This window comes from Gymnogyps californianus, chromosome 7 (genome assembly GCF_018139145.2).
Source record: "Gymnogyps californianus isolate 813 chromosome 7, ASM1813914v2, whole genome shotgun sequence".
Taxonomy (NCBI): domain Eukaryota; kingdom Metazoa; phylum Chordata; class Aves; order Accipitriformes; family Cathartidae; genus Gymnogyps; species Gymnogyps californianus.
Window position 1 is genome coordinate 20,553,456 of NC_059477.1, and position 20,319 is coordinate 20,573,774.

Here is a 20,319-nt window from a genome sequence, read left to right on the forward strand (position 1 = left end):
AACGCCACGGATAAAACGATTGACAAATATTTGAGAGCCGGGTACTGGCAAGAAGGAACACTGAACATAGCGTACCGGGCCGCTCCAGGGGGGGAGCCTCGCAGCGCCGTCCGCAGGGGAGCGAGGCGGCGGGGCAGAGCGCGGCGCGGCCCGGCCCCCGCGGCCCCCGCTCCGGCCCCCGCGGCCCCGGCCCCGGCCCCGGCCCCGGCCCCGGCCCGGCGGCGGGGAGGCGGCGGGGAGGCGCAAGTCGGCGCTGTCGCCAGGAGGTGGCGCGCCGCCGCCGCCGGTCCCCGAGGCCGCGGGGCTGCCGCCGGCGCGCTGCTGAGTCAGGGCAGGAGCGGCCCCGGCCCCGGCCCGGGCTATTTATACTCCCACCATGTGACCGGGGGAGCGTCCCATCGCCAGCTCACTTTTTCCATTCGGCCGATTAAAAGTATAGGTCTTGCTTTTCCTTGGAAGTCTGCGGAGGAAATGTGGGATGCTGGTTTTGATACAAGCCTCATTTCCATGTGCTCTTCCCCATCCTCCACCCAGCCCTGCTCCAGGTTTCTTCGATTCCCGCGCTGACTGCAGGCAGGGAAGCTTTCAGTATTTCTGCTCCCAGCTTACCTGGAGCAGGGCCAACGCTTCTTAATATAGACTGAGGCACGATCGTCTGGTAAAAGTCTTCTGCCTATGCAGATCTGTTTTCAATTTCCTTTTCCAAGCATAAGGATGTACTGTGAAACAGCAAGCTTTCTCACTGACAAACAAGCTTTGGGGACAGGTTTTTAAAGCTTTGGCACGTACAGAAAATAGGCTGAAACTTTTACCGTAAAACTGTGTCATGTAATAAATTTTTCTCAAATCTCATCTCCATTTATAATCACTTATGAATAAAAATTACAATCAGCAATAGGTAAAATCGTACGCTCAAGCAGTGCTGGTGCGCTATGCAAAAAAAGGGCTGGCCTGGGCCTATGCTGAATCTGTGGACACAAAGTCAATGCAAAGGAGAGAATGCACAAAAAATGGCAGAACACATGCAAGATAAACGGAGACTTGACTTGAAAATTTATATTTTTATGCCCTTTTTTTTTAATATAAACACATGCCTATACACTTTCTATGAAAATTGCATCAAACATGTATATCTGAGTTGTTTTGCCCTCACACTATTGATTGAAAATGCATAATTGGTTTTAAGATGTGAATCACAAAACCATAAATATCATGATACCTAAACGAGTGTAATAATAAATATAGGGTACAGCTAAGTGTATTGGCTCCTAATACAAGTTTCACAACATTCTGGGCATTCCTGAAAAACAACAAGGTAAGTTAAGTTCTAAAAATACCTCAAGCACAGATATTTTCTACCAATACATCATCGGAGTCTGATGTCTTTCTGAAAAGAACATGGACTCACACCATTCCAAAGGAAAACCACATAATTTCATCTTGGGAGGAAGGAAACTTACCTCCACTCCGCCTTGTTATGCAGGAATGAGTTACACTGGTCTGGAAGGCTGCTGTCATTTGACATAGATTCCAGGATTGAAATGATCTGCTTGAAAGATGGCCTTTTCTGAAGTAAAAAAAAAAAACAAACCAAAACAAAACACAGCATTTGCATTTATATACAACTCCTACTGTGTAAAATTATTTGCAGGAATTTTTCAATTGAAAGACTGCAAGCAACAGAGATTGGGATGCTGGTTTCTGAACACAGCATCCTACAAGAGGACTGTGAATTTGTAAATGTTTTTTTTTTTGTTTTTCCCATTGAAGAAAAGGTCAGTTTGGGAAGAGTCACATAAGCTAGTAGGACTCAAGCCTTAGCTTATTCTCCCATATCTACCAGTAAAACCTTTTGGTACTCAGTAAGAGCATTAAACAACATTAGTAGCATCAATAACCATCAAGATTCTTAATTCTAAAGAATAAAGTTTTTCTCAAGCTAAGAAGGAAAATACTGCCAAAAAGAGAAGGCTGGACCCATTAGCAACTGGTAATTAGACAGATGGCCTGTTACAGGTAGTAACCCAAACTCTTTAATGTGTGAACAAGCTGTTTAGCTGCCCATCAAAAATGGGTTTCTGGCTGCAGTTCCCCTTTTGCAGAGAAGACCAGACTTTCTAGAAAAACCTCTCACTTAGCTACCTCAGGAGCAGCTGGGGAAGAAGTGACGATTGAGGCTAGACGAGGATGTCTCACCAACAGCTGAGCTCATTTCAGCAGTGTCTGTGCTCTTCTGTCCTGGGCTCATTTACTGAACTTTCTGTTCCAGGGCTCTCCATCCAGCACTCACTGTGCTCACTAGTCATGGAGAGCAGTTAAAACTTCTCTGTATTTTCTACTTTCCCCTTAGTCCCAAAAGGAAGCTATGAAGTAGGATAATAACTGAAAACTGAAAAAGCCACAGTTAAATGTGTTTCTTGAAAGAGCGCTGACTCTGTTAGTCTGTTTGACAGACCCCAGACAAGGTTGAGACAAAAGGTTGAAACAAAATGTAGACACATAATAAGGGGATGATGCACATTCTCTCTCTATCGCGCCTGTAATTATACCATTTCTGCTAAAATTACAGATGCTGCAATTAAAACGTGCATTTTAATTTGGGAGCACAAAAACAATTAGGAACAATGCTGAGGTGTCTCTCCCAGGAAGATCCAAGTGATTTCCACATTATAAAAGAAAGACAATGTCTTTATTTTAAATGTCAAACAGCATGAAAAAGTGTCAAATGCATAACAAAAAAAAAAGACAAGCTCTCTTATACTGTAATGCTGCACTATTCGGCTGTAACTGGAGGCTTTGTCTGTCATTTTTTGGTCCATCTCCATGATTTCAGGCAATGGGCAGTTGGATGACCTATGCAGATCTTCTTTGCAACAGACAGCGCTTGCCCCAGCCACCATGTGCTTACGCAATCTGGCCACCAGCCCAGCATCCACGGAGTGGCAACCTGGGTGTGCTGAGCAGCATGGCAGCAGGTGCCTATTCAGCAGCACATTGCTTGCACTTGTTGATCTAGTCCCAGTGTGGAAACCCAGCAGGGTCCCCCTGCATTTATGGGGGGGCTGGGGGAGGCAGCAGTCCTCCCCCTACATGCATGATGCTGCCGGACCTGCCACGGCTGAGCAGACCCTCTGAACACAGCCCTGGAAAAGCACAAACCTCCCCGGTCAGGGAGCATGCTGCGCTGGGGGTACAGAGCACAAAATTCATCACTGGCACCAACCAGGATGGACAACTCTGGTGCAGTGTTGGGGAAGGAGAACCTTCCAACAGCCCTCACGCCCTTCTTGTTGCTACACCTGCATCTCTTGTAACTACCCCAGTGGATGTGAACTGTTGAGGGGATTCAAGAGCCTCTCAAATGGTGAGGAACCTGCCAGACAGGAGATCGTGGCTCCCCACCACTACACCAGGGTACTGCTGCTGCTGCATACTGTCCAATGGACTGGCAGGTGCATAATATGCCTTTACTAAACTAATTCTATTTTCAGGAAGAGATGAAGGGCAAACATCCCTATGGCTGCATTAATTACAATATTTTATGGCTTATTTAGGATTCTTTTACAAAACACGTCCATGAGTTTTGCTTGCTCCTTTCTCAGGGGTATAGGGCAGGGCCGATACTAAGTGAGCACAGTCAACACTCCTATCAGGCCTGCCTGGAGTAACTGGAGGGGAGATAATGACAGAGAACAGGGCTTTTACAAGGGCAGGTGAAAGCACCAACTCACTGATTTGGGAGGAGCAGCAACACACACTCTTTGGGTCCTATGCTACAGCCAAAGGAGCTGTTGAGTTGCACAACTAGAGCTGGAACAAACGCACAGTCACACAGTACTGACAAAGCTCGTACATCTCTGGCTGTGCAATTTCTGTGAACAGCCACCAGCTACCCTGCCAGCTTTGTAGCTGCCAGATTTACAGGTACCAGCTTTCCCTGGAGGCAAAGCTGACAGGAAGACATGAGCCTACACTGCCATGTGGGTTTTGTTGGTTTCTCCCCCCTAGGCAAGGATAATTTCAGATTTAATAAATGCACTCTAAGTGCAGACTGATACCTTGGTTAAAACTGGCAAGAAGTGATTGTTGAAACTGGAAGCCCAAGCTAAGAAGCTTTTTAAAAAAAAAAAAAAAGGTCTTATTTTTGGTGGATGACTGCTTAGCACTTTCTAGAAAGTCAGGCATCTCAAGTCATTCCTTATAAGAGATTCTTAAAATATCAAGGCATGAGTCGCCTTTGAAAATTGTTTCCCTTTATATCTGTGATGTCTCATACAAAAATCTTTAAAATATATGCCCCTCTAGAAATAATTCTGGCTATTGTTTTCACTGTTTCCTTCCACTCAGTATTTCTTACTAAACAGGTCTGCATAAAACCAGGATATTTAATCCATATGGCTTTCCTTTCTTGCTGCTTCTCTGTTCCCAGGGTTCTGATTTCCATTAAAATATTCAGTAATTTATAAACATCTTTGATGTTAAAGTGGGGATAAACTGAAGGAACAGATGAAATAAGAAAGAACCACTCACCTGTGTTTCAAAAGCAAGTATACCCAGTAAACAAAGGCATCAGCAATGAGCAACCTCGTTTGTACAATTATCTAGTACCCAAGCAAAAGCAACTTGTTTGGTAGGGATTTTAACATGTGGAAGTAGTTATTTAAGATACTTAGTTACCACAGAGATTGTTCTTTAATAATTACTGACTTAAAATAATTAGTAATTAACATTTTAGTAAAATGCTTTGAACCCACTAGGGACTGTTTGTTTCAACAAGCATGGTTTAAACTGTATAAAGACTACCATTACAAATATCATGTGAAGCAATGGACTATGGACTTTTTTCTCCACATATGAAGAAATTCGTAAGAATTCAAAGCAAAGTTAATAACTCTGTCCATTCCCATGAGGAAGTTATGGTGTGAGCAGTGTCTGACACTCCAGCTGCTCTGCAGCAGCTCTCCAAGTCTATTCCTTAGCCTCACAGTAAATGCACATCCCTCTCTTCTCAGGGGTAAGCCACCTAAAGATACCTCATGCTTTCTGCAGGCTAAAAGTATGCATGTTAGCAATTGCTTTTCAGCAGCTGACATCCTCAAGCTCACCCCTGCTTGACCTTCAGTAACTTGTTCGTGCATCGACTATCTGATTTTCTACAGCTAATCCTGGCAAAAAGGGAACGTTACACAGAGCAGTATTTTAGAGGAGTGTGCTCCATCTTTTGGCTCATGCAGGCCACACAGCCTTTTATCAAGGCATTTTGAGAGCTGTAAGTAGCGATCCTTTCCCAACACGTGACTGAATAAGTCAGTCACATGCACAAACTGTGGCCAGAGATTACTCCATTTCAGTCATGTGAACAAAGCATTTATAATTGCCTAACAGAAGAGAAGCTGCATGAAAAAAGTAGCAAAGAGCAGACTGTCAGAAAGACCCATCTAACATGAGATTCACTCTGTACACATCAGAGATGCCTCTGGGAACAATGCTCCCAGGAACCAGCCCACACCCAGGTGAATTACTAGGGCAGACAGAACTCAGCCTGATCGTTGGGCATCCTTCTTTTACAACATGCAGATCCCACCCTCTCCTTGAAAAACAGCAACAGCCTCCTCTGGATACATATGTGGCTAAAGCAAGCCAGAGAGCGAGCTGATCTAGTATGCCCTGCAACTACAGAAAAGAAGCTCCAATAATTCTTATTCTGTGGCATTTGGTAGCGATGCTGCTGCTTGGGAGTAGCTATTAAAGACATGTAGTTACCACTGGAAAGTGCTCTTCAGTAATTACTGACCTAGAACTTAAGCAGTCTACTTGTAGATTCAAAGACTCAAAGCATTTTTCTCCCCTCCCTTCTGTGGAGAGGATAAAGAGAGAGATATTAGGGGAATGGCATTTAAATGGGTGCTCATGTGGAAACCACACACTGATGATGGATCTCAGGCTTCCAGATCCATTCTGTAGGAAAGCAACTCCTTGCTTTAAAAAAAGAAACCAAGAAGGGAAATCTTCTTTCTCATATTGCTCTTCTACAGCTACTCTCTGGTGATAAGTTCTAGCTTTAGAGCACCTAAGCGCTATCATTTGCCTTGGGATTAACCTTAGTCTCTCTGAAGTAGCAGCTAACTTTCTTCTGAGTTTAAAGGAACAAAGTTCTTGCTGGTGCCTTGACTTGAGAAAAAGAGCATAATTTCCTTTCCTTACCTATCCTTCCCTCTCTCGAATACCTTCATAGACAAAGGAAATGGATGCTAATACTTGGTAATAAAGCTAGTATGCCCACAGGCTCTCTCCAGCCAGTTTTATGTACAACAGGATGGTAGCAGAGTCAATTTAAGGAAAGTAACTCCCATAATCTACAAAAGCTTTTACTGAGTAAACACTCTACTTTCCCTTTTAGTTTATTCTGGTAGGGGCAGATTAATAGTGACAATGGTTTGGCTCTTTAACTTGTATTTTTACTCTGTTTTCATGGTTAAACAGCATATTACAGTACTTCTATTATTATATTATTACAGTATAAACATTACAAAGCTTATCATTCAGAGTCCTAAGGGAAAAGATTCTGAAAGGTTTAACGTTAATTTAGAATGTGTTGCTGCTGTTCCTACCCACATTTTATGGATTAACTTATTCTTTACATGTTTTCAACACAAGGAAGGCATCAAAGTTGGACCTTGAAATAGATTATTTCATATGTGATGCTCACATACATCCAAGAAAGATTAACTACTAACTGCTGAAAGGAAACAGAAATGAACAATTTTTCACTTGCTCCAAAATGGCTACAGTCTTGCCATCTCACTCTATTTACAGGCATTGTCTTTAGTAGTCAGGTAAGTTAGTAGCATAATAACTCTTGATTAAAAGGGAGAGAGAGACATTTAGGTATAAATATGTAAACACATGAAAGAAGACAGCCTCAGCTATCTTTGTGAAGAAATGCGTCTACTAGCATGCAGCTATGGTGTTAGCTGGGACTTGTCCCCCAAAGAAACACCAACGCACTTAGCAAAACAAGGCAGGGGGTGGTGGTGTAGAAATCAAACACAAATTAAATTACCTTTGAATCAGCATCCCAACACTGGTGCATCAGTTCTGCAAAACTTCTGGGACAACTGCTTGGAATGGTTAATCTCTACAGAAGAGAGAATATACCAGTTACTGGAAGCATTTCCCTTTAAGCTGCTACTAATAGATTTCTTATACAAGCAATGCAATTAAAAGAAGTAAAACACACTCTTCTCTCTTAAACGCAATATAAAAACTGAGGATTGACATATTAAAAAGAAAAATCAAAATTACTAACACTAGCAAGACATAGTAATTAAGAGACCTATAAAGAAGGAATGGAACAAATGCACAAATGGAGTTGCTTAAGAAAGCTGAGACACAAGGAAGTGAAAACAAGGCAAACAACTTTTAATACTAAAACATAATAGTTTGTGGAGGTTACTGCGTGGTATTCTAAGATGCTTGTCAAGACAGGAATTAAGGCAGGCTGTACATTATACCTTTCTCCCACACAGATGATCCAGCTGTACAATACTATAATCACTTTTGATGTAACAAATGGCTGGAATATAGATTACATTAAGTGAGTTACAAAGAGTTAACTGAAACTCTACATGACACAAGAGATGTTTCATGAGCCTGTGGTCAGAAGGATTAATGAGGACATGCAGATCTCAGAGAGCACTCACAGAGCACAGTGAACTCATAAATATTTCCTGATGACTGAAGACAAGGAGTTGCTGGTTATAGCCAGGACCACTGACTACAGAGAATTAGTTTGAAGCTTATTTGGTTTCCTTTGCTGAGAGTTTTAAACCATGAAAAGATTCCCTCAGTCAGTCTTAGACGGCTTTTAGTTTAAAGAGTCTGCCTCCACATTGGAAAGCCTAAAAGCAAATCCATTCTCACATACACACACCCAGATACCAAAGCCTCTCCAGTTGAGATTAAACGTGAATCCCAACAACATTACACATATAAGGAGATCCCTCTGCTCTCACTAAGGCAGTTAACTGACTTCAGATGTTTCATACTAAATTAAAAAAATATGTAGATAAAAAGACAGTTCCTCAGTGAAAATGGGTCCAAATATAAGAGGGGTCAAGCTGGAAAAAGGGTTCCCTGTCCTGTAACAGGTGAGAACCAGGTATTACAGTCCTGTTCAGACCAATCTGCCAGGAATACCCTTTGATCTGTCCTACTCTTGGCATTTCAGAAGCAAAGCAGAGCAAGTTGTGTCAAATTGTACCATTATATTACTGCAATGTGACCTGCAAAGCCTTACAAGCCACAGCAGCCAAAATAAGAGTTAACAAATTCTGCTGCACAAGCATTTGAACACCATGAAAACTGGAAACATGAGATACAGAGCCAGGGCACTGCAGGAGTACGATTATTAAAATAATGTAATACCTTAAGGTGCAAAGCTTTCTGTGCAAAAAATACACAGAAATTTGTACAATGCATAAACAAATTGTACTGGTGCTTGATCTCTGGTTGAGTCATTAGCCTAAAAATACACTGGCTAGTCTTGCGACAGTATTTGTCTGTAACCCCCACTGTTCCAGGAAGTGGAAAATCAGTTGCAATCACCATTTATATGTGTCTCACTTGTGCAGAATGTTATCTGTCATGTATTATAGAGGTAGCAGGTTCCAAAAGTGTCATATTATAATAAAGATGACGTTTCTCAGTAGTAATTTACTATGAGATCACGCCTAGCATAATCTGAACTCTCATGTTTTTCTTTTCTGGATTAAAAGAAATATATATATATAATTACATAGAAAGTCTACCAGAATAAAAATAACACTGTGAAATTATGCAGAGAGTCGAAAAAAGACCCATACAGAATCATTAAAATCCACTTCATTTGTTGGGCTCGGGCATTGCAAAGGGGGACTTTTCACCCTACGCAATTACGCTTTGGCCTCAGTCCCACACTGATTTTAACAAGAGACCTGCAGTGCAAAAAATGAAGGACTGGCTCAACAGTGATTCAATTCTGTTGTGAACTGGAACCATGCAACCCCATTGATGTCAACAAATTGACCTGAGAGCAGAACCTGACCCTCACGCTTACTTTGGGACATAGAAACTATCAAGAAAAGTAGCACAAGCTGACTTTTACAAGGCTTATGCTGGGCATGTTCCCTAACTCATGGCCAGAAAAAATAAAAACTATGTAAGCAAGTGTTAATGCCCTCTAAGCTCCCTGGCACCCTTCCAAAGAAGATGGTAGCAACAGGCTAGTGGTACCTGGCAGACAAACAGCTGGCTCTGAAAACGTCACCCCTTAGGTTTCTTCAGCCATGAGTAAAATAGTTGTCACGTCCACATTTTGTTCCTACTGTATTTTACACAGTTCCTTGCTCTGGAAAACTGTAGAGAAATGTGTGTTGTACCTTCTGACATCTTTCAGCATATGACTACATCTCTTTACAACATTCCCAATGCCACTCTGTACCCCTTACGTAAAACTGCACATGGTAGGCATAGGAAAGAAATACTGTTGATGGAAGGCTTTATGGTTACTCCTTCAAACTGATGCATGAGGCTTTTCCTAAACTAGGAGAAAGAGTCTCATTGTGCCTCCTGCTCTGATAAACTCTGTAGAAGACCACAGTCTTAATCTTCACACTGTTAGTGTAGCATTTCCAACTAATTGGTATATCACAGTATCACTCACGGGAATTAACCCGGTCCTCAAATAGAAAAAAAAAAAAAAAAAAAAAAAAAGAGAGGAGGAAAAAAACACCAACAAAAAATATTAAACTAAGAGGAGGAAACCTAACTCCTCTTTTTAACTCTGAAGCATTTTGAGAAACAGTTTATGTAGAATAATAGGAATCTGTATTGTACAGCTACTGCCTCGCCATTGTAATGTTTCCCAAGCTTCCGCTGTGTCTAGATAGAGGAGGTTTCATCTTTGTGGAGGATTTCCATGCTTGTCTGTGTGTGGTACAGTCACAACTTTAAATGTTTTTTAAATGTAGTTACTGTCTTTGATATCAAGGGACTATGTGTTCAGATATATGCTCACATGTCCAACTAACTGAAAGCCTCAATTTGTGAGAAGAAGAAAAGCGAGGCTGGGGACACTGTACAAACGGTGTTTACACCACTGAAGTGCTTTTGAAATGGAAAGACTCTGCATGAGGAGGCTTGCAGCTATGCCACAGCCTTGCCGATACCAGTGAGGAGCTCATCTTCAATGTAGTGTTGAACGTAGGTGGCAAAACTGTAATTTCTCTCTTTTTTTAAAACTATTTTTTCTTCTTTTATTTTTGAAATTTTCATCTAAGCGGCAGTTTCTTGTACTATAGTGACTCCTGCTGGGAGAGTTAAGTTGAAGTAGCTGAAGGTCTCTTACAGATATATCAACTCCCGGCCAGTAAAAAGATGTCCTAAACGCAGGAGATGGAGTTAAACTGTTCCCCTACCTTGGACGCAATGGCTTCTTTCATCACTAAGAACAAACCCCTAGGTTTTACAATTGAGACTGAGAAACTAGTACAGTACTTGTACAATTTTTGATCTACAGCATCACGACGTGAAGCTGCAACAATTAGATGTAAAGGGTCCATTCATGAGGAATAACATCACTTTGACCCTTTGTGTTAGCTCCTACTGCTAATCTTTCCATACGCGTGAACTTACTTTCAATTTGAAGAAGATGAAAAAGTCTTTTGCAAAACCCCAATACTGTTTTCTGATCTATGTACCTGAATGTAGAAACGTAGTCTTACCTCGTTTTTTTCCACTACAAGCCAAGCTACTTGTAATCCTTCCAAGCCTTTAAAGGGGACCTCCCTTGTTAGCATCTCCCAGAGAACCTGGAACAGAAAAAAAGAAAAGAATTTTTATTTCTGTACTTTGTATTTTAAATACATTATTAAACCTTGATACAGCACTATTCTGTATCCAATTATCAGGCAACCAGTCTCCATTTGCAGGAACTTGGACCAGTGTTTGTGTGCAAGATCCTCTCACTAAATTAATTTGAATGTTTCTGCTTTTTCCTCTACAGAAAAGCCCAGATGAAAAACTGGGTTGTGTGAGGTCTAATGCCTGCAATTTTGTGAGAGCCATGGAAAATGCTTTTTACTTTCTTTGTACACTATAAAGTTCACATTTGGCAGTTGAGACTTGGGAAGACAATGAACTCCTCCTCTCCTTCTCAGCCCCAACTAGACACATCTTTGCTTTGTAGTCATTTTGCATTTAAAAATTTTTCAGTATGATTGCAGCTAGTGCATCTCAGTAGTCAGAATATGATCCAAAAGGTATTTTGCTCCTACGATATGCCTATGAAAATATTAAATATAATTTTGCAAGCAAAACTGTAATTGTTTATCTCCAAGTATGTGATTATGTTAAACTAAACAATATACAGTATATAGAAAATTACTCTGTTCTCCTCGACATCTTAGATGCACTGCCCTTAGATATAAAAAGATCTCCTAATTTTGCATGCTTTTAGCATTTTGGTAACACAGTAACCGAGAATCTAAGCTACTCTGTAGAAAAAGAGTTTGGCATCACCAAAAAGGCTTCAAGTCAATGAATCCAACTTGCTTTTCTGCCATTGGGACTACATATTGGAGTTCAACCAAATTAACAGGCACTTTGTACCTTTACTTGTACATGGGTTTTTTTTGGTTTTTTTTGTTTTTTTTTAAATCAGAACCTTCATATACGTATCTTGTTACAAATATCTACATACAAACTTTTTCTTCTGCTCATATACCAAGCATATCAACAAAAAAGACATCATTTATGTAGGATCTGACCAAATGCATTAAGATCCTTTTGCAAGTCTCTATATCCTCACTATTTGGGTTAGTACCCAGGCTTATTCCAGCTACATCATTTTGAATGGATTCTGGCCAGCTATGAAGGTAATTAGAAAGAAAATGCGAGAATATTGGCAGATGCTGCTCAAGCAGAAAAAATGCACTGAAGCAGAGTTGGGCCTTTAATCAAGTGAACAGGGTACTCCATCAATAGGCCTATTTGAATAATTCTGCTTGAGTCAGAAGACTGATCAGTAAAGGTAAGAGTATCTTGGAAAAATAAGTAAAAGGACAGTTTTCCTGAGAATAAGAAATATATGGGGAAAGCTATCATAGAGGTATTCAACTCTCCTGTTTGCCTCAATTCATTCCTTTTAGAAGGAAAAAAAAAGAAAAAAAGGCTCCTCAATTTGTAATTGCAAGTATCACCTCTCTACTGGTAGAGAAGGAAATTTAACTGTGAGGAAGTAATTTAGCAGTCCCATGTACTTCAGACAAAAACGCAGTGTACAAAACAGCCAGTTCAAAGCAAAAGCCCCTGGACCAAATCAAACATGCAGTTGAGCAGCCTTGCAGAATCACCTCATCTGTACAGCTGTACCAGGAAACCACAGAGAAGAAACTCAAGTTTGCACATCAGATAGAGCCGTAGCTAAATACATCTACCAAGTAAAGAACATAATGAAATACAAGTTAAATGTCTCTAAGAGCCTTGAGCAGGAAAACTCTACTGCTCTGCTACCTTTCTTTCAGAAGACTGTAAATTGTAAGGGTTGTCTTGTTTCATTCATGCACATAAGTTTGTGCAGAACATTTTGCACTGAATTCCTTTATTGTGACACCTTTAGTGTCTATTGCCACTGCCTGTACAGATCACTGCCTTCCTAAACCAATAGTGCTAGCTTAAGAGACTTCAGACTGCACATAGATCAAAACAGCAATCTGACACAATATGAAGAATTTTTCTTAATGCCTTATTTTTTACTAACAGTAGAAGAAAGTAAAAGATACAAAAGTGGGATGTCAGAAATCCTTGTATTTATTTACACAGGTTTAGAAAATGTTCTAACAACAATGCAATTTTCATATTCAGGCCAATGCTGTAGATACAGCTTTTCCTTCCAATGGTGATATGTCTCTATGTTCAGTTTTTCAACCCCATCTCATGGATTAGCTACCCTGAATCATCAGCTAAGGTGAATGATTGCATTATCAGTCTTTTAAAAAGCAGCAAATGGCTATCTTCTGCATTCCCATTTGTATCTTCCTGTCCCCAGGGTCATTCAGCAGCAGAAAAAGCACCTCAACCTGACTTACACTGGCCTCTTTATTGCGAGACACACTCTGTTCATTTTCAGAACTGGCTCCCCAGGTCACCTCATATGGAAATCAATCTATCTTCCACTTCTGGTGTAATTTAATTGAGACTGACATGGTTCACTTCCCCTCCCATCTCTGATGGTGAGGATCACCTGCTCTCCCGATCACATCACGTCTCTGTGACGATGGACAGCAGGTGCTCACAGAGAAACAGCCAAGCTAGACACAATGATGGAAAACAAAGCAAGATCATTTAGTGTCATGGCTTGTAAACTGTGGCCTCTGAAGATGTTGGGCTCTTCTTTGCATACAGTGAAACAGAAAGGAGAGACAAATGTATGAATGTTCATCCTATACATGAAGCTGGGAATGAGAATTATATGGTCTTCAGAAAAAGCTCACACGCTTCTGCCAGCTCAGCTGTGTGTTTCAATTCTTATCCTCTCAACTATGTGACAACAACCAAAAGGAAAAAAACCAAAACAACAAAACACCCACATCCCCACCCCAGTGCAAAGCCAACAAAGATTCAAAGTGCCATATAGGATAGGGAACATCCAAATGAGTAATTTGAGAAATAGCAAACACTCTGAACATCTTCACTGAAAGAAAAGAAATGTTTTCTCTTGGTAGAAAGGTGTTCACAGATGAGGGTTAGGAGCCACAATTAGCAGAAGTACAGCATGAGCAGAAAGTGTTGCACTCTTAGAGGTACTGCCCTTAAACATAAAAATTAGGTCAGTCTTCTCTGCATTGATCCAAGTGGAAGTTAAAGATCTCATAATTCTTTTCAAAAAGAGTAAGGGATAACCCCTGGAACTGGCCAACATTCCCTCTATAAATAACATATGTTCTCATAGCTAAAGCAATGTATGAACTATTGCTAGGAGCATAACAGCTGCTACATTCAATGGCAGTCTCTATGCTACCAATAGCCAATTAATAGTTTTACTTTTTTGTTCTTTTAAGTATTAAAATAATTCAGCTACATCGCATAAGCTTTCTATGATTAAACACATTTATACTGATACACAAACCCACACTGCAGTGCACTACAAACAATTTTGCCACGATAACATATTCTGAGCACCTATCTTCATGATTTCAAAACAGCTTTTAGAGTGAACATCATCATTCCACATACACTTTCATATGTGGAAGAGATGCAAGGAATCATTTTTGAGCAATACACACAATGACATGCGAGTCAATTTCTGGGCTGATCGCTTGTAACACTTGGTAGCTGTTGTTCAGAGTATGGATTTGGAAATGGATTAGAAAAGAGAATCACAGCATGGCTGAAGGAAAGTGCAAGATCTGTTTCTGTGTTGTAATAAATCTCCTGGAACATTTAGCTTTAGCATTTCATGGCAGTATTATAAATTATTTACTATATATCTCAAAGAGAATACATGGACTTGTTTAACCATCCATGAAGAGCAGGACAAACTAATCTGAACCGTTAGCTATAAACATGTATGCAACTGTTCACAAAGAGGAAAATTCATTTCAGCTGAGGAGCAACTCAGACCTATGAGGTTGCACAACGACTTTGACACTTCATGGAAAAAAGCTCTCGCACACCATAAGCAGAATATTTAAAATCACAGACTGGTTTGTAGAAAGAAAAGCCAGTCAGGGGAAAAAAAAAAAAAAGCAGAAAAGAAATTAAAGAAAACCATGGGGAAGGCGACAAATATTGCAAACAGAGTATCTATTCCTAGCATCTTACTAGTTAACATTTGAAAGGATTCTGTTCTTTGTTAGCAGGACTTTAACTGAAGAAAAGCAGATTTGTCTCTCTAGCACAAAAGCTGCTGGCAAGTGTTACACTTTGAAAAGGGATTCTTTAAATTTTGTTTTTACAAGATGATAATCATTTGAAGAGACAAAAAAAAAAAAACCCTTTCTAAGATTTTTTGTTTTCAGTCTCCTAGCTAATTCTCTGATAGTCTAACACTTATTCTAGGAAGATTCCAACTTTCAATGTTATATTCGGACAATTTCTTGCTCGCATAACCCCATTATGTCAGTAATTTCATCAACAGAGACCTTGGGCCACTGCCATTCTTCATTTCTACTCCTGTATCTCCTCTGAAAACGATGATGTTCCAAGACTGGAGTTATAAAAAGACAAATTCATTCCTAAGTGCTTATGAATTCATAAGCTTCTACCCACAGTAGAACACATTAGCTCAAAAACTATATATTAAAATATGTGGGTCAAATATTATTAAGCATACAGAAGTAGCACTATACACCCCTAACCGCATTAAAATACTCTAGTAACACTGAACTGTTTTCATACAGAGGGTAGTTGAGTTTTACCTCCAAGCACAGAACTGTCAAAGGAGCTTTACTTTTTGGATGAGGAAAAATAAACTATGTGCGACATATTGTTCCCAAGGCTCTGGTAATACTTGACATGATAAGATATTAAAAAATTTCTTACCTTCTCCCACTTCTAGAACGTTACTTCAAGTCAATTTACACCAAGATGACTACATGAGCAGTTTGAGCTATAAGACCATGTTTGGAATTTCTCCTCTAACATTTTTGTTTTGTTTTGAAACTGGAATGTTTCCCCTCAGTGGATAATATGTGATTGCTTCCAGTAACAGTTTACATTAACATTTACATTTGTTAGCTTATGTTCTCTTACTGTTTGTGACCTAGTTCAGTTAAGCAAGCAAGGATTTTGAATCTGCCAATATAGGCTTTTTCTCCCTCCTTGCAAACCTTCAACCTTTCATTTGTAAGCAATGCCACATCATCTCTCATATGTTTTTTTCACTATAAACAACTGTTTGGCAAAAAGTTTAAGTCATCTTCCATTGGGACATCAGCTTAGCTATGTATAGCCATAGGTGCTAGCTTAAAACCATAGTGCCTCCCTCATATCTATCTCCTCCTATCCGTCAAACAGATAAGAGGCAATACTTGACAGGAACTGAAAGAATTCCTCATTCTGCCACCTACTGTTGCATCCAAACCCAAAAATGGTTAATACACAGATATGCATGGAAACTACAACCCCACTTCCTTTCCTTTTCCCCCCAGAGTATTCATTACTGTTTTCTGTCAGAGAAAGGCTACGGGGCTAGGCGCACAATTGGTCTGACCAACCAGCCCCAGTAGGGTTATTTCTAGCCTATTTTGTTTTGCAGAGCAAAACCAAATTAGAGTTTAACTATGGACAGAATGAAAAAAATTCACATTACTGTACCTGCAAACCTGACATTCTGATGAACCATAACTGATTGTTCTCCCTTCAGAAAAATGGCAAAGCAATGCTGGCCTTTTCTATATTTTTAAATGGGGCCTCTACCTCCACAAGAGGTACAGTCTCTATTCTCACAGCTTATGATAGCAGGGGCTTTTAAACAATTAAGCATGGAGAAGTGGCTTACTTTTTAATACAAAATCAGCAACACTCCATTTTATGGAAAGTGGAATCCTAATCATTTCATCCTGTTATACATCTACCGCAAGACAACCTTTTTCTCTTCTGTTCCACTAAAAAACACAAGCAGAGATTCATGATACAGATTGTTCAGTGGCTCCTGCAAGCCTTCGGACATATGCTGAATACTTGTAGTAAAGCATGCACTTCCCACACTGGCATGCTGCTAATCTAACCAGATAAGGATCTTACTAAACATGCAAGACACTGTTCTTCCTATCATTTTCAAGCATGTAATTATAAATTATGGGTCAATCTTGAAAGAAAGTGTGATATTCTTTGTTGTCCTTATTTAGAATTGTTGTTCCTGCATCACACGAATTCTGTCACACTAGAGATCTGCTACTACACATAAAGAAATGAGAGGCACTCACCACTCCATACGAGTATGTGTCACATGTTTCAGACACTGGGAGACTTTGGATAACTTCTGGGGCCATCCATGGAAAAGTGCCCACTAATGACATGTGTGTTGTATGGGAGTGGAACCTTGAGGCACCAAAATCACAGATCTGGCAAAAATAAATAAAAAATAAACAGATATTAGAGTATCAACCTCATTCATTAGGCATCAAAACATTGAGTCAAGCAGCAGCATCTCTCTACAAATAATTAAAGTGTTCATACCTTTAACACGCCATCAGCAGCTATAACAACTGAAAATGAAAAAAACAACAGGTTACAAGAATGCTATTAAAAATAAACACAATACATTTTCACAGCAAAAGACTGCTTTTTATCAAGAAAAATGATCCTATGGTGAGCCAGCACTTGAACATGCACACATGCACGATTGTCCTGGTTTCTTTGAGAAGCTTTAGAGAACATCTGCTGAATACCTGCAATCCTCTGAACAAACGCAAAACCTTTCAGGCCTTACTGAGTTCAAAGATAGCAACACAACTGTAGCTAAAATACAGATAAACTCCATTCTCCCCAATGTAGTTAGGCTTAACAAGAAGCTCCCTGAAAGATTCATTAATAAAAGGAGAAAACTTACAACTGAGGTGAGATCTAGACTTTTCTTGACTATTATCTCCCCGTGTGCATTACTAAAATCTGTGTCCCTCTTATCCCACTACTAGTACTGAAAGTTTCAGTTAAAAGGCAACGTTCAGCAAATTTCATAAATGGTCGTCAACTGCCAAGTACAAACTAACCAGTGCAGCTCCACACTGAGTGCGTATTACTGAAAAGCATGAATATCTGTCAAACCTCAAAACAGGCCACAGTAAAGACAAGATTTTCAGATAAGAAATAATAGGCCTTATCCAGTCTATTGTGTCTGGTGTCTGCCAGCCTTTTCCTGGTACTCAACCTTTCCAAGTAGAAAAAGGAAGTGAGGAGTGTCCAGGCAATGTCTGACAGCTGATAAGATGGGTACAATCACTGTCAACAAGACACAACTTGAAAGAGCCCTCCACAGTGCTCTAAATGATGCCAGGGACTGTAATGAAGCTCAGACAGGCTCAGGATGGGGAGGAGGGAACAGGCTCTTCTGTGCCTCAACAAGTGCAGCTTGATGACAGTCAAGGCGTTAGTGCTGCTTGTTCACAAAGCTCAGGTACAGATTTAAGTGCTACATTAACAGGGAACAGCAAATGCAGAGCATTTCAGTGTTTTGCTACTTTACCATTCCTGGACTTCAGATCCCTGTGGATTACTTTGACCGGAGCTTCCATGTGTAAATAGTGCATTCCTACACAAAACAAGGGAACAATCTAGTTAGGCAGGCTGAGAGTGGCCATCACGTATCAGCAGTCATGTCTTCTGGTTCCCATTAACTGTACTCATTATGAGTTGGCATACCTGTATGCCATATTGATATGCTGCAGGGGAAGAAAAGCTTCCCATCATCTACATTGAGTAAAAAACACTAAGCAAAGCTCATATATCTCTCAGAGCATCTATATGGGTATGTTAATGCTTTTTAATGTCATATTTAGTTATTTTCTCTAGGGTGGTCTCTACACAGGGAACCAAGATATGAATTTACTGTTCGTTCATCAGTTTATACTAATTCTTGTATGGTCACAGAGAACACAAAGGATGAAACAGCTTGTTCTGCATTATTATATGAAGAATTTCAGTATGTTTGCTGAGAACAAGCCCTTAGCTTCCTTAAACATCCCAATTCAAATCAAATGTAAGGATAATTATGCACTTTACCTCATAATTGCTCTACATCGCAAAATTATCCTCTTGGGACTTAGGGGCAAACCAGAAGTAAAACTGGCTCATAGAAGCCATTTTCACTCCAGAAATTATTTTGGATTCGTAATAACCAAGGAACGTATTAAAAAGCACAGTGAATGGGGTTTGCTTTTTCTATGTTTGGTTGTTTGGGTTTCGGTTTTGGTTTTTTTACAATTTGAATACGGAAGTATAGGAGGGCTTTCCTGACTTCATAAGGAAAACATCTCCAGCTGTGCACTTTGTTGGCTGTGTAGGACAGTAATGCACCACTCATCTTGCTTACCTTTAGCTATGTCAGTTGCCCAGGTCATGATATGATCCATATCCATCTCTTCACTTTTGTTACTATTAATGTAATCAAACAGTGAGCCAGCAGAAGCATACTCTGTTAAAAAACAACAACAAACTCACATGACATTTTAAAACATTGCACCTAAATTGAAAGATCTAATGGAAACTCTGCCAGTTCCAGAAAGCAGTCAACCTCTAGCTTAATGACAAAGAATTTGGGTTCAGCAGCTAATATTATTAGTAGTGTAGCAGGAGAGTGGTAGTTTGTTCTGATTATCCCAACATAGACATAATCTACTGCTAAGGGTTAAAAAAAAAAAAACAAACAGTAAAATCATATAAAACAACAGGCATTAAAATGAAAAGGCATTAGAAAGGTCTGGCGTCAAGAAAGCTCAGGCAAAGCAGTTCAAATTCAAGATTAAAAGGTTCTGGATGCTCTTTGTTCAGGATCAACAGACCTTTCTCTTAACTTCTCTCAACTACACCTACAGAAACCCACAGCAGGATTATATGGGTACAAACAAGGGCTTTTTTGGCCCTTTGGTGTTAGCAAGTGTGGCACATGGAATCCAGTCCAACTGTCAGAGCTTGCAGGGCTGAGAGCTGGAATAACAAGCTAGTTACACCTATACACATTTAGGTGTGAAACTGGAGACAACTGAAACCTCCATAGCGCCACTTTTCTATAACTTGAAATTCTTACATATTTAAACACTGAATTTGCCGCTCCTGATCAGAAGAGCTGTTAACAGATGAGTTTGGTGGTATCAGATCCTTCTTACTGTTTCCAAAGACAGAGGATATTCCCCACTGGTGAGCAGTACTGCGTATAAATGATGCCCCATAACAAAGGATAATTTTTTAATTTTTTTTTTTTTTTTTTTTAAAGTAAAACTAGATGTTAAATGTATAATGTTCTGTTAGGAAGAAAGGGTTTGCAGGTAGAAAGGGAAATTAAAATTTTCTTTTCCTGTTTCCCCATGGAGGAACAGAGTAGCAGATCAAATCATTTGTTCATGAAAAAATGGAAGGATGAAACTAGAGGTCTAACCCTTAGGTAAGCAGGCCAGATTTCCATGTGCTGCAGGGCATGTTCAGCAGTCTAAAGGCTGTAGCTCCTCTGCTTAGTATTTATTAAATAAGCTTTATGCTTATTTAGTATTCATTCATGCTTCACTGAAAACACAACAGGAGGTTCGTGAGTTGAAGCAGTTGATACATTTTCTTCTATCTGGT

The 20,319-nt window shown here is 39.9% G+C and overlaps 1 protein-coding gene across 1 annotated transcript in view; it reads right to left on the bottom strand.

Annotated features, from left to right (window-relative positions):
- MAP3K20 (mitogen-activated protein kinase kinase kinase 20) overlaps positions 1–20,319 on the bottom strand; it is a 94,133-nt gene that overhangs the window by 38,705 nt on the left and 35,109 nt on the right. The window contains 7 exon segments of the mRNA XM_050899598.1: positions 1,461–1,567; positions 7,064–7,138; positions 10,764–10,850; positions 16,968–17,105; positions 17,221–17,249; positions 18,227–18,292; positions 19,073–19,174. Of these exon segments, the coding sequence (XP_050755555.1) occupies positions 1,461–1,567; positions 7,064–7,138; positions 10,764–10,850; positions 16,968–17,105; positions 17,221–17,249; positions 18,227–18,292; positions 19,073–19,174 (604 nt within the window).